Here is a 26,278-nt window from a genome sequence, read left to right as displayed (position 1 = left end):
AAAATCCTATTATCTCTTAATGGGAGCAGTAAAGTGACCAGCATGAAAATGAGAAGAGCAGCAGGAGAGGTCTGATTTTATCAAGTCTGTTTGTATGTGTTCTCAGAGTTGAAAATTAAAGACAGCATCGTGTGGAGTAGGACTGGAGCCCTCAGTGAATGCCTGTGTTCTCTTGGCACTTTAGCTGCCCTGTTTAACAAGAGAATCAAAGAAGATAAGAATAATTATAGGGCATGCTATTTTTTTTTAATTAACAACTTTTTAAAACACTGAGCAACTAATTTGAGATTGTATTCCTGGGTGGTTTACCTCCAGTCTTAATTAGTGTCTTGAACCACTTCAGTATTAAGGCATTTTTAAAATATTTATGGGTTTGGGACGTGTTGAGAGTGAATGGGATAAGGGGGATGCAATTTTGTCCTGGAAATGTTGCTTTTATGTTGCCCAAAAGGGACAGAATTTGATCACAGGTAATGAGATGAGCTTGTGCTGTTGCTGCTCTCACCATATCAAGACTAAATAAGCCCAGGGTAGCTCAGTTATCAGTTCAGCATCTTTTTTTTTTTTTTTCAATTAAAATTGATGAGAATGAATTTTTTTTAAATAATAAAATTTTATTTCAATTAAAATTGATATGAAAGGAGAAACTAGCAGCTGCATTCAGTGTCTACTTGGTTATAGTACACAAACACCTAACAAAAGAAGAAAGAATACTGATGTCAGTGGCCAGCTGGTTTAATATGTAGGTCAATAATACCTGTTTGAGTTTATTACAGAGGTTATAATGCAAGTGCTTGTTCTAATGCAATAAGCACTTTTTCCAAGTCCAGATTTATCCCAAGTTGTAAATAATGCGGAGGCAGTATCCAAGATTTAATGAAATTACATTTAATTTAATGTTACATCATTTAATATGACATCATGACCCTTCCCAGCCTTGGCTGACAAGATCTCCTTGGTAATGTGTTCACATTTAGTTAATCTTGCCCTGTTTTTCCAGGCTGGAAGGAAATGTGGTTTAGAGCATCCTGGCCCAGTGCTGCCAGGTAACCTCGTGGTGGTTTTTTTTTTTTCAGCCCTCGTAGGTATTTTATCCTGTCCTCCCAGATGGCTCTGCACCCAGAATACCAGGCTGAGCTGGAAGCTCTTCAAGCTGAGAATGGGGAATCAGTTTTGATCCTGGACAAATGCACAAATCTCTCAGATGGGGTCCCTGCTCTTCGGAAACGTTGTCACAAGAACCAAGTTTTTGATTATCCTCAAGTGCTTCAGGTAAGGGCTCTGGTAGGGCTCTGCCTTGTGTTGAGTGAACTTGCTGGCTGGCTTGAAACTGCATAATTCTTCCAATATTCTTGAATATTGGCTAGCCTAACTTCATTCTGACTTTTAAGAGAGCCAAGCACTATGTACTCCAAGTCATCTGTTGGAAACAAAGCTTGTGGGGAACAAGGTCATGAGCTGGGTCATGGTGGATTTCTAATAGCAGAGGACAACCTCACACAAGCCTAAAAAAATGATCTGAAGATCCTGTTGAATCCAGCAGCAATGGGAGGAGAAACTTTCTGGAGGCAAGACAGAACTGCAGCTTTAAAATTGGGGTATAATATTGGGACCTTCCAGGATCACTGGAGTAATGACCTTGGGAAGCAGGGATTTAGGATTGCTTTCTCACATTTTAGAATTCTTTTCTTAGGACAGTCCAGACCTTGCTAGGAGAAGTTGGGAACAGAAGATGGCTCTGTCAGCTTGGAGGGAAGATGAAAATGACCTTTAAAGAGCTTAGGCATGGATTTATTTGGGGGCAGAGTGCTACATTTAAGGAGAGTTTCTCAGATGATGTTTTGGGGTGCAGCTTATTGGTTAAACCCCACAAAATTATCTATGGAGAAATGCCAGGCTGAGCTAGAAGACTTGTCAGCATGCAGCTATGGAAAGATCGAGGTGAAATGGGTTTCACATCCTCAGCCCAATTTCCAGAGGCCTTTTGATGTGTTAGTGAAGGGAAAAGTAGATTCCCCTGTGTCTCTTGGCAATTCAGGAACAGAGATGCTTAGGGATGCAGTGGGGTGAAGGCAGGGATGCCCCAGGCCACTGTGGCCACCAGCACATCATCTGTCTTTGAACTTCAGCAAATGATGCTAAAATAACAAACAAGCTGAGGAAGGGCAGAGTTTCCACCCCTCCTGTTATGTTTTGGAGGAAATATGTTTAAAATTCCTTGTGGAGGAGGGGGAGAGGGGGTGAAGGGTCATCCTGAAGCCTAAACTTCCAGCCAAAAGGAGGAAAAAAAAAAATTGCTTTATTTCTTTAAATGCAGAGTGGATTGCTTGAGAATAGGAAGGCAGGGAATCTATATCTTGCTCTCTAGGATTCTATAACTCAGAAGAGAGCTGGCACATGCTGAGATTGTTAAAATACTTTCCTTTCCAGAGCCCTGCATCTCCTTTTGGAATGTCTGGCTGATAACAGTGGTGATGTGAGGAGATGTATTTATAGTAACTTTTGTCTAGACAGGAAAAATGGTTATCTGGGCAGATGAACATGTGTGTCCACATCTGGGATTCTGGTTGTTGGGGGTTTTTTTTGTTTTTTTTTCCTCTCCCAGACCTTAATAGAGTCTCTTCCACCTGCTGCTGTGGGATCTAGTGAGTCAGTGGCTAAGATGTGGATTTATTCTCTCCACTCCTTCCATCCCTGCACCTTTCTTTTCCTGGCTGGGAGTGGGGGAAGAGACTCTGCAATCACAGCTCCCCCACTCCAGCACTGCCTTTCCAAACTTCCTACCCAGTGGGTTCTTGGGCTTCTGGGTTGCTAAAGCTTCCTGTTTGCAGTCTTGGAAGGGAATTTGAAGGTTTTTAATACTCTGTGGGAATGAACACAGGTCTTAGGATTGCTTTAGGAAACAAGTGAAGAGCCAGCAAACCCCCCTTGTCTTTCCCAGTTCCATTTTGATGTTTTGCTGCCCTGCTGAGCCTCCTGTCTCCTCCAAGCCTTACACTGTAAGCTAGAAAGATGTTTTCTTATCTGTGGGGGCCCCTGTATCAACTTTATCATTTTTCTTTCTTAGACTAAGGGGTAATACTGACCTGGGTCTTTTCCTGTTTGTGTAGCTGAACTCTACAGGCATTTATTTTGTGATTTTTTTTATTTTTATTTTTTTTTGAAGCTGTAGCAAGACTCCTCAGCAGCAGTGAGAACTAAAATACCTATTTATAGGGTGACTGCAGCACAGTCAAGAAGCCTTCTCTACTTCCTTTTTTTTTTTTTCCTCTTCTTCCTTTTGTAACAGATTTTTATATTTTCAACAATCTCTTTACCCATCTTCCTCCTGCCCTCACCTCTTCAGAATAAGTAGTAATGATTTAGTCAATCTCTCCTTGTAGATCACACTCTCAAGGTAAGGATCATCCTTTTTTTTTTTATTTTGGAAGTCCATACCCAAGGCTGAACACAGTGTTTTGCCTGAGGGGTTTTATTGCTGAGAGGGTCAGGACTCTTGGATTGTAATTCTGTTTGCATTCTGATGCAAACTGTGTGGAGTGGTTTGTTTTTTCACCAGCACAAGGTGTCAGAACAGGTGAGTCCCCTTGGTTTTCCTCTTCTTTTATAGTAAATACCCTCTTCTGCAAAGTGCAAAACCCAGCCAGTTGCTTCATGCTGTTCAGTTTGTGCAGTTGGTTATTTTTGTCTAAGTCCTGAACTCTGTATAGGTATTTTTTTGTCAATTTATCTATATAATATCAGTGTCTAATCCTGTTAGCCATTATGCTTGCTCATACTTTAAAATCTCTGTATTTTCAGATCAAATAAATATGCTCTTACTTCTGCTACTCCCCTCACAAAGTTAAGTTTGAATACAAACAGCTGAATATTGTTGCACCTAGGAAAGATTGTTTGGTCCATCCCTGGTTTACCAGTGAGCCACTGCTGGATGCTTGGTCCTTAGGGTTCTGTAACTAATTTCTGTAATTACAAAGACTGTGAGGGCTTTAGGGAGCCCAGGATTTCTCAGTTTGCCTGTGAAAATGCTCTCACAGATGTCAAATGCCTTTTGAAGTTGGGATATGAAGTCAATTACTTAGTAAAAGTTCTCCATAGAAATACATTACCCTCTCATGGAGGAAAATTGGCTTGTACAGTTTGGGCACAGGAAGTTCATGGTGGGTGCTGCTCATCTCCCTGTTCCAAACTTTCAAATATTTTAACTTTTTTTTTTCCCATTGAGTTTCTCAAATGGAATTTGACCATTAAAAAAATAAAGCATGGAAGAGTCCCATTAGGTGGTTTCTCACCTCTTCCCTTACAATATTTTTCAGCCTCTGGAAGATAAATATTCTATAATTACTTTAAATTAGCTTTGAATAACCCAGACTACACCATTTACACGAAGCAAACCCATTTTCCTTTCCAATCATTATTTTTCATTTATTTCTCAAGGGGGAGGGCAGGGAAGCCCAGTGCACATATATGTGCCCATGCAGACACAGATAATGCAAATACAGCATTTTTTTTTCCAATTCCTCTGTTTGATGGGTGCCTTTTGTTGCCAGGAGTCCACATTCTGTGTTGTCGTGCGTGGGGCCCGCCTGGGCCAGGCTGTGCTCAGTGATGTGCTGCAGGCTGGCTGTGTCCCTGTCATCATTGCTGACTCCTACATCTTGCCTTTCTCTGAGGTTCTGGACTGGAAAAGGTCTGTTACCCTTCACTTTTGTACATTGAACACTGAATAAGAGGCTTGGTGTTGAAATTTAAATCAGATTTCTTGGGTAGCATCTTAAAGAAGATCTCTGGGATAAGTCAGGTGTCCTGTGTTCCATTGGAAGGGAATAGAAGACAGAAAAAATACATGCAGGTTTTTGTCCTTGATATATTATCAAGGAATAGGAATATATTATCAAGAATAGAATCATAGAATCATAGAATTGGCTGGATTGGGAGGGACCTCAGAGATCATCAAGTCCAACCCTTGAGCCACTACTGCTGCAGTTCCCAGCCCATGGCACTGAGTGCCACATTCAGTCTCTTTTGAAATATCTCCAGGGATGGAGAATCCACTACTTCCCTGGGCAGCCCATTCCAATGCCTGATCACCCTCTCTGTAAAGAAATTCTTTCTAATATCCAACCTAAACCTCCCCTGGCACAACTTGAGACCATGCCCTCTTGTCTTGCTGAGCGTTGCCTGGGAAAAGAGCCCAACCCCCCCCTGGCTCCAACCTCCTTTCAGGGAGTTGTAGAGAGTGATGAGGTCTCCCCTGAGCCTCCTCCAGCCTCAACACCCCCAGCTCCCTCAGCCTCTCCTCATAGGATCTGTGCTCGAGTCCCTTCACCAGCCCAGTTGCCTCCTTTGGACCTGCTCCAGGACCTGAATTTCCTTCCTGAACTGAGGGGCCCAGAACTGGACACAGGACTCAAGCTGTGGCCTCACCAGGGCTGAGTACAGGGGCAGAATCCCTTCCCTGGACCTGCTGGCCATGCTGTTCCTGATCCAGGCCAGGATGCCATTGGCCTTCTTGGCCACCTGGGCACACTGCTGGCTCATGTTCAGCTTCCTGGCAATCCAGACTCCCAGGTCCCTCTCTGCCACTCTGTGCCCAGCCTGGAGCTCCCCATGGGGTTGTTGTGGCCAAAGTGCAGGACCCGGCACTTGGCCGTGTTGAACCTCATCCCGTTGGAATCAGCCCAACTCTCCAGTCTGTCCAGGTCCCTCTGCAGAGCCCTCCTGCCTTCCAGTTGATCCACACTCCCCCCAGCTTAGGAATAGGAAAGGAAAACACATGAGGTGGCAGCGTTTTGTTATCCTGGAGTTTGTAATATTTTTCCTGAAAAAAGCCCAAACAAAACCATACAAGTAACAAAAAACCCCTGCTTTGTTATCTTGAATTGAGACTGCTCTGCATTCAGGCTGTTCTAAGGAAAGTGTTTGCTGAGTTTTGCATCACAGAAATGCTAAATTCTCTATGTTGTGTCATGATTCTGAAGTTCATCTGAGGCTGTGTCATGGTTTAACCCTCTGCCTGTGATTGAATGAATGGCAGATGCTCTTTGTTTATCCCTTTCCCTTCCCAAAAAAGAAAGGGAATAAGGGGGAGAGACAGAGAGGATGGAAACTAAAATCCATGACTTTATTGAAAACAAAATGATGAAAAATAAAAATCATTAACTTTATACAAACGTATCCAAAATCCATACTGTGCTCCCTTGCCTGAAACACTCAGGTCACCACTGAGGCTGCAGGGCCTGTGTTATTAGTGAATTTCAGAATTAATGAAATTAATGATTAATTTCAACAAGTACAGGTGCTTGGAAGAGCCTTAAGTGAAAAGTAAAATTACTAAAAAGAAAATTTGTTCTGTTGTGGCTCTAAGCAGTACAGACTTGAAGGTAAAATTGTTTTATAGCTGAATACACTGTGGCAAGAACTTATTTTTCCATCCATGCACTATGCCCAGTACAAAAATTAGTGGTTTGTATGAATAAAACTGTCTATCCTGTTCCTGTTTGGTCACTAAAAAAAAAAAATCTCAGCTGACATCTGTCTGGTGACTATCAGTGTATGAGAATTCAGAATTTCTGGTCTTTCTACTTTCATATTTATTGGATTATCTGTGTCCAGAGGTTTCTGTGGCATTATCTCTGGGCATACTCTGATGTTGTGAAGGAACTGCTGGGATAATTCCTTACCCTGAGAGAAGCCTTCTTTCTGCTGATACCTTCTTATTGTGTCTTTATACAATAGGATGAAAATCTGGGTTGCAAAAGCTCTCAATATCTTTTAATTCAGGGACTTCTTTCTTCTTGTCTCATTGTCTGTTTTCTGGGGGGTTTTTTTGTTCTTTTTTTTTCCTTATAGGGCCTCTGTGGTCATCCCTGAAGAGAAGATGCCTGAAATGTACAGTATTCTGCAAAGTGTCCCCCAGAGACAGATTGAGGAGATGCAAAGACAGGTACCATCACTTGCCATGTTCAAGTTATTTTCCTTTATTTACAGTTCCCACACATCCTAAATTGAAATCTGTTGGAATGCAGAGGTGTCCAATGTGTTAACCTTTTGAATATCAACCCTTTTCTTTCTTTCTGCTAAACCTGTGCATTCACCATTACTTTTTCATGTGGTGTCTCTACCCATCCATCACTTCAGCAGGCACACCAGTTATTCAGTGGCTTTTTCCATGTTAATGTATTGTGAAAAAATGGTCCAGGATCTGCAGCATCCATAGTCAAATCTCCAGAAATTGAGGTGCTGACTATTTGTTTTTTCATGTAAAACTCCTGTGGTATTTGCCATTAGTGGAGACTGCTGGTGTCTACCAATCCTAACTCCACTTCCATTAATTTTGCTTTTATTTGCCCCCGCCCTCTGCTTTCTTAGTGTCCCCTCTGATGAAAGCTCACCCAGAATACAGATATATTGCCTGCTCTTCTATATTAACATATTTCTCACAAAATCATTGTGTATGTTTGTTTCTTTTTCCTACGTGATATTTAAGTTGCATTAAAGAAGTTCACCCTAGGAGGAGCTTTGCTTTTTAGATCAATCTGAAGTGCTCCAAAATGAGAAAAAAGCATTAAGTCCAAAATGTTTTGCATGTTTTAACTGAGATAAGAATTCTTGTGAGGGGGGAAATTTTCCTTATTTGGGACCTGGAGAGCTGAGGCCATGAGCTGCCCAAACTTATGGATGAAATCTTTTTCTAATGGATGTAGTAGTCAAAAAAAAAAAAGTAATTTAGTTTACTCCAGGTGATGCTGATTCCTGTTTATCAGCTTTGCTGTTCTGGATACTATAACCATCAGTTGCTGTAATTGTAGAGCTCACACATACAGTTGAAGAATACTGAGAATTTTCCCAAAGTGTAGAGTTTTGTTGTCACATTAGGGGGTAGGATTCAAGCACGTTGTTCTTCTGGTGGCTGGGATAGATAGGTAGGTAGATAGGTAGATAGATAGGTAGATAGATAGGTAGATAGATAGGTAGATAGATAGGTAGATAGATAGGTAGATAGATAGGTAGATAGATAGGTAGATAGATAGATAGGTAGATAGGTAGGTAGATAGATAGGTAGGTAGATAGATAGGTAGGTAGATAGATAGGTAGGTAGATAGATAGATAGATAGGTAGATAGATAGATAGGTAGGTAGATAGATAGGTAGATAGGTAGATGGATGGATAGATAGATAGATAAAATTTGGGGTGTTAACATATATTAACATATATTGTCCATCTTTCATCCCTGCCACCTCCTTGTACCTCAGCATCTGTTGTTATAAGGTAGGGAGATAATTTAGTGTTTTTTCGTGGTGAGGAGCTGGGGTGTAGAGAAAGGAACAGTTAAGTATGTGCTAAAAAATTAAACTGTATGATCTTAGGTTGCTTTTACAGGCACATTTCTGCAGTCAAATTTTGGCAAGGATGTTGAATACATCTTTCTGACACACCTCACCTTAGTGACAAACTTTTGTGTGGTCCTCGTCCCAGTCACTCAACACTTGGTTTCTCAGGGTGGAGCCTACAACATCTGAGTTATTTCTACCTAGGCAGTGCTAAAAGTTGTGTATACTCATACTAGATATGTGTGGGGGAAAAAACCAGACTCAAACTTAAGGATAAATTCTATTTTCTCACCTGAATTCAGTTGCCAGCTTCTCTTCTTTTTCTGCAGTCTGCAAACATCACAACAGCCATCAGGGGTCTCCTTTCTCTTTAGTCCTTTCACACAAATGAGCCTTTTTTTTGGGGACTCAGAAGTTCCCACCAGGGATGGGAGGTGAAAAAATAGCTTTGCTGTTATGGCTCCTAGAAACATGATTTTGCTTAATTTGGGGGCTGATAAAACTTAATTTTCTGTTACAACTGTGCACTGATTTTCTTGGTGTCTTTTTTACTAATATCATAAAATAATCATTTCAGAATAGTGTCCTCCTTCTACAGAGAATGCACTTGAAATTCTGGACAGCTTAAGTAGTAATTGTGAAGTAGGAAATCAGGAAACAAGAAGAGTTTGGAAACAATTTAAAAAAAAAACAAACCCAAAAGCAAACAACCACCCAAAAAAAAGCCACTAAATATTTACAACTGAACAAGACAACAAAAATCATACAATATTTTACCTGTATTATCTGTAATTCCATAAAATTAAGTTAAAATAGTTAAAATTCCATAAGGTTAGGTAGCCCAGTTTGTCTTCTTAAGGGAAAACTTGCAGCTCAAGCTGATGGTAGCAGAATAAACTCTTGCAGTTCAACCTTAGGAATGATTTTCCTTTCCCCATTTTGAGAAAGGAACTGGCACATCTGAGGCCAAAAAAACCCAGGTGCAGTGTGGCCAAATGATAAACTGACAAAGGAAATTTGATATATAGAGAAAGGGATATATATATATATATATATATGCAGTTTAAAGTGGCCTTCATGTAGGCAGTGATGGGCTCTCAGCTAGCTGCAGCCACCTGGAAAAGAGATTTTAGAGCTGTAAAAAATAGTTATGGGAAAATAGAAATACTGTGGTCACTTATGGTAAAAAAAAAAGTAATACAAAGAATTTTTTTAGGAAGGAGGTAGTTAAGAAAATGGAAAATGCTGTGCCATGCATAAATCTCTTACCTGTCTGCACCCTGAATACAGCCTCCAGCTACAGTTCTCTCATCTGAAAAAGGATGTAATAGAACTGAAAGTTCTAGAAAAGAACTGGAAGTTTCACAAGAAGAGTGATTAAATAGCCTGTCACTCTTCATCCTGAGAAAGAAGGATTTGGGATGAGGGGCAAGGATGTGATATACCAGTATAAAATTAAGAAGGTGATGAAGAAGGTGAATGGATGTGGCTGCTCATTGTGTAATCAAACTTCATGTGGTGTTTCTGGGGAGTTCCATTATTGGGAATCTGCTCTAAAAATAATAATAATTTTAAAAAGATGCTATTTTCCCAGGACTAGTAGCTGGTGTGTGAGGCTCAGTGCTTCAGCACTTTGTGTGAGTGAAGGGGTTTTATTGGCATCGAGTGGGAATGAAGAAATCCAGAGAAGAAAAATCCATCAGAGACAAAGAGATACCCTCTGGTTTAGGACTTTCCCAGTTTTTCAGACTTTTGGGAGCTGGAGAGTGCTTTGGGAAGTGGTGGCTTGTGCTTGGCCCCTGTGTGTGGCTTCCTGAGGGATCTGCTGGGGACATTTGTCAGAGGGAAACCAGAGGTGCAGAAAGCCAGCTGAGCAGATGTGGTGTGGGTGCAGTGATGCTAATCCAGGGGCTGAGGTTTGCCAGAGGGCTGGTATTAAAATTCCTTGTGGAATAACCTTCTCAGATCATCTGTGGGTTCCAGTGAGAGAATATTGAGTGTGGTGCATATTTCCCTCCTCTCTTTGAATGGATAATTGACTTTCCTGAAGCCCCACAGGATGCTGCCTGAAATTCTGGACGTGCAGCATCCTTGATTTTTATCAATGAAAACTTTGAATCATCCCAACTTTTCCTCTTTCCAGCCTGGACTACTGAAAGCTGAAAAAGCATGAAAATTCAATTTCCAAAATATGGATAGAAAATGGAGCTGGCAGTGTTTGTTCCAGGTCATCTGTGGGTCCCAGTGAGAGATTATTGAGTGTGGTGCATATTTCCCTCCTCTCTTTGAATGGATAACTCACTTTCTTTTCCTCCTCTCTCTGAATGGATAATTCACTTTCTTTTCCTCCTCTCTTTGAACGAAAAATTCACTTTCCTGAAGCCCCACAGGATGCTGCCTGAAACTGTGGACGTGCAGCATCCTTGATTTTTATCAAGGAAAATCTTGGATCATCCCAACTTTTCCTCTTTCCATCCTGGACCACTGAAAGCTGAAAAAGCAGGAAAATTCAGTTTCCAAACTATGGATAGAAAATGGAGTTGGCAGTGTTTGTTCCAGTGAGAGATTATTGAGTGTGGTGCATATTTCCCTCCTCTCTCTGAATGGATAATTCACTCTCCTGAAGCCCCACAGGATGCTGCCTGAAATTCTGGACGTGCAGCATCCTTGATTTTTATCAATGAAAACTTTGAATCATCCCAACTTTTCCTCTTTCCAGCCTGGACAATTGAAAGCTGAAAAAGCATGAAAATCCAGTTTCCAAACTCTGGATAGAAAATGGAGCTGGCAGTGTTTGTTCCAGGTCATCTGGGGGTTCCAGTAAGAGATTATTGAGTGTGGTGCATATTTCCCTCCTCTCTTTGAATGGATAACTCACTTTCTTTTCCTCCTCTCTTTGAATGGATAATTCACTTTCCTGTAGCCCCACAGGATGCTGCCTCAAACTGTGGACGTGCAGCATCCTTGATTTTTATCAAGGAAAATTTTAGGTCATCCCAACTTTTCCTCTTTCCAGCCTGGACCACTGAAAGCTGTAAAAGCAGGAAAATTCAGTTTCCAAACTATGGATGGAAAATGGAGCTGGCAGTGTTTGTTCCCACAGGCAGAATACCTGGTTTTTCTACTGCTTGTCCCGTGTGCCTCAGCCCTGACCTGAAGGAAAGTTCAGCCTCTGGGTCAGGGAGAGCTGAAGAGCCAGGAATAAATCAGGGACTTGTTTTAGTGCCACGTTAAAACAAGATGAGTGGCTGGCTTTGCTGCCCCCTCCTCCCTTTCATTTCATGTGCTGCTTTGGCTCTTCTTTAAAGAGGGCTCTGTGGAGTCATTTCAGCTCTTATCAGCTTGCTGACAGCTATATGAGCTTTTCTGCTGGCTCCAAGCAATCACTGCAGGCGTGTGAAACATCCCATTCTGCCAGGGAAACCTCCTGGATGGACTTAAAGTAAATGGGGATGGTGGGGTTTTCCTGTGGGTGGTGCAGCTCATATAAAAAAAAAAAAAAAGGGGGGGGGGGGAAAAGAAGGAAAAAAAAAAAAAAAAAAAAATAGAAGGAAAAAAAGGGGAAAAAATAAAAAAACAGAAGAAAAAGGGGGGAAAATAAAAAAAGGGGGGGAAATAAGAAAAAAAGGGAAAAAACAAAAAAAAAGAAAAGGGAAAAAATGAAAAAAGAGGGGGAAATAGAAGGAAAAAAGAAGAAAAAAGGAAAAAAACAAAAAAGAAGAAGAAAAAGGGAAACAATAAAAAAAGAGGGAAAAAAAGGAAAAATAAAAAGAGGGTAAAAAATTAGGAAAAAAAAAGAAGAAAAAAGGGAAAAACAAAAAGGAAAAAGAGGGAAAAATTTAAAAAAATAGGGAAAAAAGAAGGAAATAAAAGGGAAAAAATTAAAAAAGAGGGAAAGAAAAGAAGAAAAAAGGGAAAAAAAGTAAAAAAAAAGAAAAAAGAGGGGGGAAAAAGGAGAAAAAAAGGGGAAAAACCAAAAAAAAACAGAATAAAGGGAAAAAAGAAAAAAAAGGGAAAAAATTTTAGAAAGGGGAAAAAAGGGGGGAAAAAAGAAGGAAAAGAAAAGAAGGAAAAAAGGGGAAAAAATAAAGAAAATTTTAAAAAAGAAGAAAAAAAAAGAAGAAAAAAAAAAAAAAAAATATCTGGGATTTAGTTCTTGTTAACCAACTAAACAAAATTTCCCTTCAGTCTCAGGACACTGGAAGCTTTTGGAGCCCAGTTAGGGCTTTTCCAAGTCCTTTTAATGGGAATATCTGATTTCCAGCTGCACTTCTTTCCCTGCCAGGGTACAGCTTCTGTCTCGGGGTTCTTTGGGCTCCATCATTATCAAACTGAACCCCACTTTCATCTCTCTGCCATTTGCAGCATCCCCAGGATGCAACTGGAGAGCCTCACCCTGCTTTAATCCTCCCCCAGTGCTGCCCCGGAGCTCTGGGTCCCCCATAAATGTCAGAGCTGGACGATTTGCCAGCTTATCAGATGGAGTCAGGTTTGTCCCAGCCCTTTCTCTCCTCCCCCAGAGGAAAGATTTGTGGCTGCAAACAGCAAAGGAAAAGAGAAAAACTTCTTTCCTGGCTTTCTGCCAGGATCACCAGGGGAGTTGTAGAATCCTTGGCATTTAGAGAGGAGATTTTCATTGCTCAACCCCCCCCCCCTTCCCTTCTTCATTTCTTGTGGACAACATCCTTATCTTAGATTTTTTTTTTCTATTATTATTATTTTTTTAACATATTTCATTGCTCCCCCCTTATCTTCTTCATTTGCTGTGGACAGCATCCTTATCTTAGATTTTTTAATTATTATTATTATTTTTTTATATTCTTCATTGCTCCCCCCTTCCCTTTTTCATTTCTGTGGACAGCATCCTTATCTTAAATTATTTTAAATTATTATTATTTTAAATTATTATTATTTAAATTATTTTTAATGTTTTTCACTACTCCCTCCTTCCCTTCTTCATTTCTTTGGGCAGCACCCTTACCTTAGATTTTTTTAATTATTATTATTTTCTAAACATTTTTCATTGCTCCCCCCTCCCCTTCTTCATTTGCTGTGGACAGCATCCTTATCTTAGATTTTTTAAAATTATTATTATTGTTTTAATGTTTTTCACTACTCCCCCCTTCCCTTCTTCATTTCTTATGGACAGCATTTGTATCTTAGATTTTTTTTTTCTATTATTATTATTTTTTTAATATTTTTCATTGCTCCCCCCTTCCCTTCTTCATTTCTTGTGGACAGCATCCTTATCTTAGATTTTTTTTTTCTATTATTATTATTTTTTTAACATATTTCATTGCTCCCCCTCTTCCCTTCTTCATTTGCTGTGGACAGCATCCTTATCTTAAATTATTTTAAATTATTATTATTTTAAATTATTATTATTTAAATTATTTTTAATGTTTTTCACTACTCCCCCCTTCCCTTCTTCATTTCTTTGGACGGCATCCTTATCTTAGATTTTTTTATTATTATTATTATTATTTTAATGTTTTTCATTGCTCCCCCCTTCCCTTCTTCATGTGTTGTGGACAGCATCCTTATCTTAGATTTTTTTAAATTATTATTATTGTATTAATGTTTTTCACTACTCCCCCCTTCCCTTCTTCATTTCTTATGGACAGCATCCTTATCTTAGATTTTAAAAAATTATTATTATTTTAAATTATTATTATTTAAATTATTTTTAATGTTTTTCATTACTCCCCCCTTCCCTTCTTCATTTCTTTGGACAGCTTCCTTACCTTGGATTTTTTTTATTATTATTATTTTCTAAATATTTTTCATTGCTCCCCCCTCCCCATCTTCATTTGTTGTGGACAGCATCATTATATTAGATTTTTTTTTCACTATTATTATTTTTTTAAATGTTTTTCACTGCTCCCCCCTTCCCTTCTTCATTTCTTGTGGACAACATCCTTATCTTAGATTTTTTTTCTATTACTATTATTTTTTCTAACATTTTTCACTGCAAGTTTTTCATTGCTCCCCCCTTCCCTTCTTCATTTCTTTGGACAGCATCCTTGTCTTAGATTTTTAAAAAATTATTATTGTATTAATGTTTCTCACTACTCCCCCCTTCCCTTCTTCATTTCTTTGGACAGCATCTTTATCTTATAATTTTTTTTAATTATTATTTTTTTTATGCTTTTCATTGCTCCGCCCTTCCCTTCTTCATGTGTTGTGGACAGCATCCTTATCTTAGATTTTTTAAAATTATTATTATTGTATTAATGTTTCTCACTACTCCCCCCTTCCCTTCTTCATTTCTTATGGACAGCATCCTTATCTTAGATTTTTTTTTTTCTATTATTATTATTTTTTTAATATTTTTCATTGCTCCCCCCTTCCCTTCTTCATTTCTTGTGGACAGCATCCTTATCTTAGATTTTTTTTTTCTATTATTATGATGATTTTTTTAATGTTATCTCTCCTGCCCTGTTCCTTCCCAGAATGAAGCAAACTCTTTTCATGCTTCTTGTACCACTGAGTGGTTTTTGTGACAATGAGAAAGTATTTTGTGTGCTGGGAAAGTGCTCAAAAACTTGGAGAGCACCTCAGGGAATAATTTCATAGGGTGGAGTTGTGCTGCCTTTATATCTAAGTTTGCAGGCTCTAAACAACCAAAGGTTAACGTCCAACTTCAAGAGGGAAATCATACTATTTTAACACTATTTTTTTGGTTTTTAAGGTTAGTTTTTAATAACCTGTATGTTGCTACAAAGGGGACTTGTGGTGCTTCCCTTTTGCAGATTGCTGGTCACATCTTGGAGACTCCAGATACACCCAGATGATTAAAAAAAAATAAAGGCATGTATTATTAAAAAAATTAAAGGCATTTACTTCTTTTAGAAATAATATTGGAAAACTTGCTGGGCCATGCATGTGGAGCAGTGATCTGCAAATCTAGGGATGATTTAACATCTCTTCAGTGTTCCATTCATCCTTTGTAACTCTGCTGCTGCACAGGCTGTACCATTCCACATTTCTGGATCAAAATCACTTGTTCCACTTAAATATTTTATTATTGGAAGGGTTACAACTTGAGCATATACCTTGGGCCTTTGCATCCACCTGGGTCTTGCATCCATTTCCCTGATGACTGCATAGAACCATAAATAACTTAATAATAAGTTATTAGCAAAGCCTTTGACACTGTCTCCCACAGCATCCTCCTGAAAAAGCTGTCAGCCCACAGCTTGGACAGGAGCACTCTGTGCTGGGTTAGGAACTGGCTGGAGGGCCGGGCCCAGAGAGTGGTGCTGAATGGGGCTGCATCAAAATGGCGGCCGGTCACTAGTGGTGTCCCCCAGGGATCAGTGTTGGGCCCAGTGCTGTTCAATATCTTTATTGATGATTTAGATGAGGGGATTGAGTCCACCATCAGCAAATTCACAGACGACACTAAGCTGGGGGGGAGTGTGGATCAGCTGGAAGGCAGGAGGGCTCTGCAGAGGGACCTGGACAGACTGGAGAGTTGGGCTGATTCCAACGGGATGAGGTTCAACACGGCCAAGTGCTGGGTCCTGCACTTTGGCCACAACAACCCCATGGGGAGCTCCAGGCTGGGCACAGAGAGGTTGGAGAGCAGCCAGACAGAGAGGGACCTGGGAGTCTGGATTGCCAGGAAGCTGAACATGAGCCAGCAGTGTGCCCAGGTGGCCAAGAAGGCCAACGGCATCCTGGCCTGGATCAGGAACAGCGTGGCCAGCAGGTCCAGGGAAGGGATTCTGCCCCTCGTAATCAGCCCTGGTGAGGCCACACCTCGAGTCCTGTGTCCAGTTCTGGGCCTCTCAGTTTAGGAAGGAGATTGAGGTGCTGGAGCAGGTCCAAAGGAGGCAACTAGGCTGGTGAAGGGACTCGAGCACAGATCCTATGAGGAGAGGCTGAGGGAGCTGGGGGTGTTCAGGCTGGAGAAGAGGAGGCTCAGGGGAGACCTCATCACTCTCTACAACTCCCTGAAAGGAGGTTGGAGCCAGGGGGGGTTGGTCTATTTTCCATATGACTTTCAACAAGACAAGAGGGCACGGTCTCAAGTTGTGCCAGGGGAAGTTTAGGTTGGATATTAGAAAGAATTTCTTTACGGAGAGGGTGATCAGACATTGGAATGGGCTGCCCAGGGAAGTAGTGGATTCTCCATCCCTGGAGATATTTAAAAAGAGACTGAATGTGGCACTCAGTGCCATGGGCTGGGAACTGCATCAGTAGTGGATCAAGGGTTGGACTTGATGATCTCTGAGGTCCCTTCCAACCCAGCCAATTCTATGATTCTATAATATAAATCTTAGGAAGAATTTTTTCAGTGTGAGGGTGAGGGAGCCCTGGCCCAGGCTGCCCAGGGAGGTGGTGGAGTCTCCTTCTCTGGAGACATTCAGACCCCACCTGGATGTGTTCTGTGGGACTGCTGGAGGTGACCCTGCTCTGGCAGGGGGGTTGGACCCCAGGAGCTTTCCAGATCCCTTCCACCCCTTAACTTTCTGTGGTTTCTCTGAAGACAGATCTGTGTTTAAGCAGTGCTGGTGGCAATGTCTGTGGTTAAAGTTGTTGAGATCTGTGTGTATGGAGATGCTTATGCTCATAGAAACAGTCTGATAAAGCTTATAGGAACAGACTGATAAAGCTTATAGGAACAGACTGATAAAGCTTACAAGAAAATGTCTTCATGAACAAGGCAAGTTCTTCCTGGTACAGAACTTAACCTCTGAAATTGAGGTATGGCCTGATTTTTTGACTGTTATAGCATGGCCGTAACCTTACCTAGATTATATTTTTTTTTCCTTGCTTCAAAAAGCTGTCCTCTCATGTTTGTGATTGGTACTGGCTTTGCTTGGTGTTCAGCTTCTCTGATCAAGGGAATTTAAGCTCCTCTTCTCCCAGCAGTTAGTGCAGCAGCCATGGGAAACCTCAAACCAGGCCGATCTTGTTGGCGGCAGTCGACGCAAATAAAAGCAGTTGTGCTTTTTGATTTATTTATTTTTGAGGCTGGATGCTGATTAAAAGCTTCCAAGCATCTTTTAGCCACGTTTTAAAGCCAAGCAGCAGAGAGCAGGGCAGCTGCTGGGCAAGGGAGATGCCGGTGGACATGGGATGAGCTCTCAGTGGGAAGCATCAGTGTGTGGAGCTCAGAAAGCTGGGAAAGGTGTAAACAGATCCCCAATTTATCTGTGGAGTGGGCTCTCCAAACACTGTTTTATTGGCCAGTGGCTCCTGCTTTACTAACCTCTAACCCCTGCAGTACTCAGAGGTGCTGCCCACCAGCCAGCCTTGCCTTTGAACCCCCCTTGGCTCCTGCCACCTCAAAGGCTTGCAGGCAGATTCCTCTGTTTTGCTTGGGACCTCACCTCTCAGCAGGATGCCTGCAGCCAGGAAAACTGATCTGGCCTGAGAACATAGACATATTTTAAGGCAGTACCCCTGGGACTAGAAACCTAGTGCTTTCAGTTTCAGGAGCTGTCTATCATTTGTCAAGAAATGTGCCTAAAACATCTCCCCGCTCCCCCCTCCCCCCACACACACTTCTGGGCATAGAGGATTTTTCCTGCATAGAAGATTTTTCCTGCAATAAAAAAACACAGATTTGGTTTTCTTTTGTTTTCTTCACTGCTGTTGGATCAATGCTGGCAGAAGCCTGTCTCATGGTAGGTCTGGTTTAAGCCTGTCTCATGGTAGGTCTGCGTTCATGTGGTTAACAGGGAGTGTGCAAAGGACAAACACTAAAAGGGTGATGCAGATCCAAGGAATTCTGTCTTTTCCTTGGGGTAGGTGTGCCTGTCCTTCACAGGAACAGCCTGCTGAAAATGAAGTCCCTCCTGGAAGCTGAAGGCAAAGGATGGGGGCTGTTTTTTGTCTTCTTGTATCATTATCAGTGATGATTCTAGAGACTATCTGGAAACCAGAGTACACTCTACATTACTCCCTTCCAGCTGTGTTATTTCTGTGATGCCAACACATGTTATTTGCCTGCAAACAGGAAGAAGCCAGAATTTTTGGGGAGCATCAGGAGTTCAGTAAAAAAACCTCCATATTTTTACACTCTGTGCTTTTAAACCTCCTAAGTGCTTTTTGAAACTTTTTATTTTTTTTTTCCTCATCCTTGTCTTTCCTTGCCTGGTTCTTGGCTCTGTGCTTGGCAGCAGCTGAGAAGAGGGAGATTCCTGCTTTGGCTCCCTGGACTGGAAGGGATTTTGGCAGTGGATTTGTAGGGTGCCAGGTCAGGAAGTCAGGTTTGGTGGCTTGGGCAATGGTACAGGAGAGCTGTGAAGCTGCCATCCTCATAAATCAAAGCAGCTGAGTGGTATTTTAATCTGTTCAAGTCTTGTGCTTCTGTGAATTTTAAAACCAAGCTGCTATCAGTAGGATGTGAAATAGTGGAAAGCTGTATTTTAGGGGTCAAGATAATGCAGGGTTACAGGACTGTGTAAAATATGTTGCCATTCAGTAAGACAGAATGAAAACTATTTTGTTCAAAATAGCTGCTTCTCTGTCATGTATCTGTTAGGACATGTATTAAAATCTAATTTTCAGCAGAAGGTTCTTATTCGTAACAGGAGGCTAAAACCTCTTGCAAAAGCAAAAAAAAAACCTCCCATAAATTATCTGAAAGCATGGAAAAAGACTCAAAATATTAACTTTAACAAATATATTTGGAAGTACCACTCTCATCTGTGCCTAGTACCTGTTGCATCTATGGCTTACTATAATTTATATAAATGATTCTTTTCAAAGTGCCAAAGAGGAGGATTTGAGCAAGGCTGCAGTGCAAGAAGCTTAAGATGAATATCTCAGCTTGCACTGATATTTTTCTTTACTCTTAGCTCTTAGGAGTCAACATTTGTGAAATCTGCAATAAAACTGAGAGCCAGTAGAAGTGATGGCTTTGTACCTAAACATTGGGAACTCTGACCTCTGTCCCCTTAGGAATCAGCAGCTTCCAAAAGCAATTTGGATAGTTAAATATTAAATTTCCAATTTAATGAATTTAAAATTTATTCAAAATTAAATTTAGTTTTCACATTCTTGTGTTTCTGAAGCAGGCAAAAGTGGTTTTTTCATGGCTGAAATCACAACAGGGGATAATACTGAGCCAGGTGATGAAATGCACCCAGAGCTTCACTTTTGAAGAGAAATTCTTTGAGACTGAATGTCAATAAAAACCAGCACCACAAAATCCTTCTATAGGCTCTGGTTTTTAAAATGTAGGGCTGTAATGATAGAAAATTTGTTTCATTTGTCCTGCAGAAGTCTTAGCACTCCTGTGAGTTGTGTCAGTGAAATAGGTGAATATTTTCAGGGCTTTGCCTGGGAATCATTCAAAGCTCAGGAGCAGGAGTTGAAAGGCAGAATGAAAATTCAGAAACAACATGAAAAAGTCTGTTATGGGCCATTGGAAACAACCCCAGCTAAACCAGAAACAACTGTGTGAGCCTTGCATTGTTCTGCTGCTCAATACATCCTTTTTTTTTTTTTTTTTTTTTTTTTTACCTTCTGGTTTGAGCTTTGGGAAGTCCCAATGTTGAATTGTAGCCAAGTCCTTATCTGAAGCAATTAGAACATCCCCAAAAGCTCAGTTCCCATTTTTTAGGCATAAAAGTGGGATGCTGATATTATGAGCACTCTCTACAATCCCTGCACTCCTGCTTTTCTTGGAGGGGTCCTTGTTGAGCAATAGCTACAACACAACCAGCTTATTCTGAAAGGGGCTTTTAATCTCATCTTCTGTAAAACATGAAAATATTTCAGAAAGCCCTTCAGCCTAAGGCAAGTGACCATGATTTTACTTGGACTGCATTGCTTTTGTGGATTAACTCTTAAAATTCCCACATAGTTGTCTGTATGGGGGATGTAACTCAGATTTTTACTTTTGAATCGTGATTTCTATAGAGAAATATTGAATAATTGTACTGCTATTCCAACTAGGTTTGCTCTGGCATTTTTCTATATAAATCCCAGGATGTGAGGTTGGAAGGGACCTCCAGGATGCCCTGGTCCAACCCTTCTCATCTTATTGTTTGCAGGAGATGTCCCAGCACCCCCTGGAGCTGAGACTTCCAACTTTCCCAAGTGGGGGAATCCCCCCCTTCCCCTGGGAGACCATTCCAAGGTCTGACTGTCCTCATGGGGACAAATTTCCCTCTTGTGTTCCAATGGAATCTCCCCAGGAGCACCTTGTGCCCATTGCCCCTCGTCTTGTCCATGGGACTCCTTGGACACAGGGAGTCTCCAGCTGCTTTGGAGCTGCCCTGGAAGTCCTGAACATGGGCAGAAGGTCTCCCCTCAGCCTTCTCTTCTCCAGGATGAACAGACACAGTTTCTCAGCCTCTCCTCACATCCCAGGTGCTCCACTCCTCAGATCATCCTCATGGCTCTTCTCTGGACCCTCTCCAGCCTCTCCCCATCCTTTTTGTACAGCAGGGACCAAAACTGGACACAATATATTGTTCCCATTTTTAATAGAGAATTAATTGCACATGAAGTATTTTTTGAAAAATGGATGCTACATTCTTGCTTGTTCTCACTTCAAATCCTTCTGCATCTCTGGGAAAATGAGAGGGCCCCTAGCTGACTTCTGAAAATAGGGCTTGAAAGGGAAGAATGCTCCTGGCTTCTAGCTGGCCACTTGCTCTGCCTTCTTATGCAGAATGGATGTTCAGGAGGTATTTTAAGGTACCAGAGCTCTAAATTTCTTTCTCAATGACCTTATTTTTTTGCCACAGATTACAGAGATCAGATGGAGCCAGCCAGAATCAGTGTGTTGAACTTGATATTGTAATATTGCTAAGGGTCCTAAACCAAATAACCACTTTTTTTTTTTTTTTTTTTTTTGGTAAACCTAAGTTACTTAGAAGCATCTACATCCACATAGTACTGTTTACATCTTAATAGTATAAAGTTATATGTGGGGTTCTTGTAGGTCTGTGCGAAGAAACAAAGATGGGACATTTTTTAGCTTCCCCAGCTGGTACCATCTTTGGTGAGGAGCTGCATGGTGAAAGTGATGGGTGCCATCAGCAAGGAAGTTTATGGAATCCAGAACCAGCTCTAAGGTAGTCCAGAAAAAGGGGGCAGATTACAATTCATAGGCAGAAAGATGTGGGGATTTGGGGTTGTAGGATTCTGGGTCCAAACCCAAGATTCGTCTTGGGAAGCTTTTTTTATAAAATACTTGTTCCTCCCAAGCAAAACTTTAGCTCCCTTCCATCCTGTTTTACTACTGGATGGTTGTGTACCACCAGCTGTCCTCATTTGGGGCAGATGTTTAATAATACAGTTTATCTGGAACCTCAGCAGCCTATCTAATCCTACTCATCATGGGATGAGGTTCTGAAGAGGGTTGCCTTGGGATGATGGGCAAGGACTCGTTAGGTCTCAGGAGCCTTAACATTTGATTAACATTCCAGTCTCACATGTAATTAAAGACCCTTAAGGTCCTAGTGAAGAACCTCCATACATAGAGCTGTGAGATAGCCAGCAAAGCTGCAGGGATGTTTTGTTAATACCTTTTATTCCTATGCTGAAATTTCAGCAAGTCTTGCCACAGTCAGTTATTTCAGTAGCATTGTTTAGCTGAATATTGGTTTTGTTAGTTTAAGGTTTCTTAAGACAAATAATGAGAGAGGATGGATGAGGTTTTTTTCTAGTTCTTCTATTTTTTTTCTAGTTCTCTCCACCCTAGAATTTGAAAGGTCTCCTAACAGCTCCATGATGTGAATTTCACATACTGCTGAGAGGCTTAAACAGAAGCAAGAAATCAAATTAATGTCAAGTTATCTTTACTTCCAATCAAATATTTACTTACTTATCTGGAAATAAGGAACAGAACCAGGATTAAAAGTGAGATCCCCAACTTCAGCCAGCTTTCCCTTAACCCAGCTGGTCAGGGAGTCAAAACCAGGACCATCAAGGCAGAAAAGCATTTAAGTGGAGTCCCCCCAGCCAGTGTGAACATGGTTATATTTCAAAGCCTCGTAAACCTTTTCAAGGCATTTTGGAAACACTGAACTCCTGCAGTGGAGCAAAATCTGACAGCATCATGGCGCCTGACCTAAAAGTCCTGCTTTATGGGCAGTTAACTTTTACTACTTTTTTTGCAAATCTTGCTTTTTCCCCCTTTTGCTAACTTTACCAACTCCCACCAAATCACGGGCTGTGAAAAAAAAAACAAAACAAGTGGCTGGAAAGCTCCTCTCGTGGACTCTCCCTTCCCCTTGATCTGAGGCTTCCAGAAAGGTTTCATTTTCTTTCTTCAGTGTTTTTCTTTTCCCAAACTAAGCAAAAGATTTACATAGGTCTGCCTTGCTCTCTACACTGGAACACCATTAGTGGCATTAACACCAGGACTTATAAACATTATATGAATGGACTTGGTAACCTGATGCTATGCTGGCTTGTAAAGAGCTTATAAAGAGATACTAGGCCCCCAAGGGTTTTTATTTCTAAGGAAAATAACACCTTACCTAAATAAATGTTACTTTGTGTGAGTGAGTTACCCTATTGCAGTGTGCTGCTGCCTGTGAAAATAATAATAATAATAATAACTGGAAATGCATCCATCCCAAGCTCTGTGCCAGTATCTGATCAGTTTTGTCACTTTTGGTGTCCTTGTAGTTCACCTCAGCAAAATCCTGGAACTGAAAACAAGTGGGATGGGATTTTTGGTTTGGATATTTGGGTTGAAGGAAGAGAAAATTTCCCACAATTTCCCATCTACGTTTTCAAGGGGAAAAAAACCCCAAAACTACACAAAGTTTCTAAATTTTTTTTTCTCTCTTACAGGTGTTAGTGTGCCTCAAAGTGTGCATATGTGTTTGTAGGGATAAATTAACATCTCTACATTATATTAAGAAATTTTAGCCTTTAAAGAAAGTGGTGAGTTATCTTGGGCAATCTATTGAGGATGCAGCATAGAAACTGGGATGTGGAGGAGAAACAACTGGGAGGTACTGGTTGGCATGGCCAAGTTTGTGACCTTGGTCTTTAGGGTTCCCCTTCTGGAGAGAGGGGAAAGTTTGGCCTCAGATTCATAGAATCATAGAATCATAGAATTGGCTGGGTTGGGAGGGACCTCAGAGATCATCAAGTCCAACCCTTGAACCACCGTTGCGGTTGCTAGACCATGGCACTGAGTGCCACATTCAGTCTCTTTTTAAATATCTCCAGATACGGAGAATCCACTACTTCCCTGGGCAGCCCATTCCAATGCCTGATCACCCTCTCCATAAAGAAATTCTTTCTAATATCCAACCTAAACTTCCCCAGGCACAGCTTAAGACCCAGCCCTCTTGTCTTGGTGAGAGTTGCCTGGGAAAAGAGACCAACCCCCCCCTGGCTCCAACCTCCTTTCAGGGAGTTGTAGAGAGTGATGAGGTCTCCCCTGAGCCTCCTCTTCTCCAGGCTGAACACCCCCAGCTCCCTCAGCCTCTCCTCACAGGGTCTGTGCTCAAGTCCCTTCACCAGCCTGGTTGCCTCCTTTGGACCTGCTCCAGGACCTCGATCTCCTTCCTAAACTGAGGGGCCCAGAACTGGACACAGGACTCAAAGTGTGGCCTCACCAGGGCTGAGCACAGGGGCAGAATCCCTTCCTTGGACCTGCTGGCCACGCTGTTCCTGATCCAGGCCAGGATGCCATTGGCCTTCTTGGCCACCTGGGCACACTGCTGGCTCATGTTCAGCTTCCTGGCAATCCAGACTCCCAGGTCCCTTTCTGCCTGGCTGGTCTCCAACCACTCTGTCCCCAGCCTGGAGCTCCCCATGGGGTTGTTGTGGCCAAAGTGCAGGACCCGGCACTTGGCCGTGTTGAACCTCATCCCACTGGAATCAGCCCAACTCTCCAGTCTGTCCAGGTCCCTCTGTAGAGCCCTCCTGCCTTCCAGCTGACCCACACTTCCCCCCAGCTTCAGTCTTTGGCTTCCATGGTGAGGCAGAAAATTTTCTGCAGAAATTCAGTTCAGGGAAATGAATTTCACGGAGAATCTGTTGTGTTATAAGGAAGTCCAGACTTTTCCAAGGCACTGAGCAACCCAGGAATAGAATGGATTTCTCATTCCCAGTCAAGTCATTCAGTACTCAGCATTTCACTCTTCCACATGTAGGCAAAACTCTTACAGAAAGTGATGCTTTTCTGGCTTTCATCTTGGAGCTATCCTGGATTTCCTGTTTATCTAGGAATCGAAAAATGGAGCAGAATTTCTTAAATACTTGTTTGCAGTTTCCAGCTGAGCCAGACACCCAGATCCCATAGGTTCCCATATGTCCATCTCTGTTATTGTAGATGTTGTGCAAAGCCCAGGTTTGATCTCTGCTTAGGATTTCTGTAGCTCACAACCTAAACAAGATGTAGGGGTACACAAAGTTAGCATTCTCTGCAAGTCTGTGGCCCAGACAGAGTTTCCTTAACAAAGTCTGAAACCTCATCAAGCAGATTACTGGAGAGCTGAGTTAATTTCAGGTTGAAAGGAGTTGTAGGTAGCTTGGCCATAAAGTGGTTGTAAGCTGGGTATAATCATTGGGGAAGGCAAGATCTGCCATTAGGGATCCTTTATTTTAAGGTCCTAAAAGGCTTTTAGTGATCTCTAATGTTAAAATTGCAATATTTAATGAACACTCTATTAAAGCTGTATAATAGCTTTATAATAACCAGCAGTCTTCTGGATTTGGAGATGTGGAAAAGAGAAAAGGATAGCTCAGAAAAACTGTGCAAGAATACTAAGGAAGTTGGCACATAATCCAGAATAATCTCTTTCTCTTTTTTTTTTCATTTTGCTGTTTCTTTCTCCTGTATCCCAAACTTGAACATGGCTTTTCTTTATTCCTCCTACTTGTTTGTTCAATTCCAACACGAGCTTTTCAACCACACCGAGGAGAAAATATATTGAAATATAGGAAATATATTTATATATAGGAAATATATATAGAAAATATATAGGAAATATGTTTATATATAGGAAATATATAGGAAATATGTTTATCTATAGGAAATACATTCATATATAGGAAATATATAGGAAATATATTTATATTTAGGAAATGTATTTATATATAGGAAATATATAGGAAATATGTTTACATAGAGGAAATATATTTATATATAGGAAATATGTTTATATAGAGGAAATATATTTATATATAGGAAATACATAGGAAATATGTTTATATATAGGAAATATATATAGGAAATATAGGAAGATATGTTCCTATATTTTCAGATGGAGTGGACATAGATCTTCCCAATAGAAAACTTTCCCCCAATGTTTAGCAACTTCCCATGCTGAGCAGCAGCCCCTGGCAAGCCATGTTAATCAGTTCTGCTTTATAAAAGCAAACAAGGTGGGGAGGAAGTAATGAGACCCTGAAACATCTGTTTGGAGACTTTTGAATCCCCTCAGAAGGTTTTGAGTTCTGCCTTAAAGAAACAACAGCTCCAAAAAAATCACAAGCAACTGTGGGAACGTTTTCTAGCTCTTTGCAAAAAAATAATTGCATATTGGTCTATAAAAAGTAAATTCCCTCTGCTTTCTTCTCCAGTTTTGCTTCTGGTATCAGAGGTGTCACCTTGGCTGACATTGCAAATATTCTTAGAGCAAAGAAAAGTCAGATTTGATCATTGTAGTTTTGCTGAAGGAGAAAGAAACAGCTTTGATTTTTAATGAAGCTTGATATTTATAGATATTGCAGTACTAATAAACCATCTTAACACTAGAACAGGAGCTGTCATCTAATAAAAATTAAATGCCCAGTCCTCTGTGTATTTCATGCAATGAACAGCTATTTAGTTGCTTTATAAAGTCAGATGTTAACACACTAAATAAAATAATTTTCCCCTCCCACTTGGTGCTGCTCCTAGCAGTGGTTCTGAACTGTTATCTAGTGGGAAAATGAGATTTGCAATGTGTGTTCTTACTCATGTTTATTTAGGGTTCTTTAATAGGGAAATTCACTGTTCTGCTCAA

The 26,278-nt window shown here is 41.0% G+C and overlaps 1 protein-coding gene across 2 annotated transcripts in view; it reads left to right on the top strand.

The window, feature by feature from the left end:
* Nucleotides 1-26,278, top strand: part of EXT2 (exostosin glycosyltransferase 2) — a 79,007-nt gene that overhangs the window by 11,696 nt on the left and 41,033 nt on the right. For both annotated transcript variants that reach the window (XM_030452231.1, XM_030452232.1), the window contains exons 5-7: nt 1,077-1,272; nt 4,551-4,690; nt 6,853-6,946. In XM_030452231.1, coding sequence (XP_030308091.1) covers nt 1,077-1,272; nt 4,551-4,690; nt 6,853-6,946 — 430 coding nt within the window. The remainder of the gene's footprint in view (nt 1-1,076; nt 1,273-4,550; nt 4,691-6,852; nt 6,947-26,278) is intronic.

This window comes from Calypte anna, chromosome 5A (genome assembly GCF_003957555.1).
Source record: "Calypte anna isolate BGI_N300 chromosome 5A, bCalAnn1_v1.p, whole genome shotgun sequence".
In the NCBI taxonomy this organism is placed as follows: domain Eukaryota; kingdom Metazoa; phylum Chordata; class Aves; order Apodiformes; family Trochilidae; genus Calypte; species Calypte anna.
The sequence above is the reverse complement of the archived record's forward strand: the minus strand, read 5'-3'. Positions and strand labels throughout refer to the sequence as shown.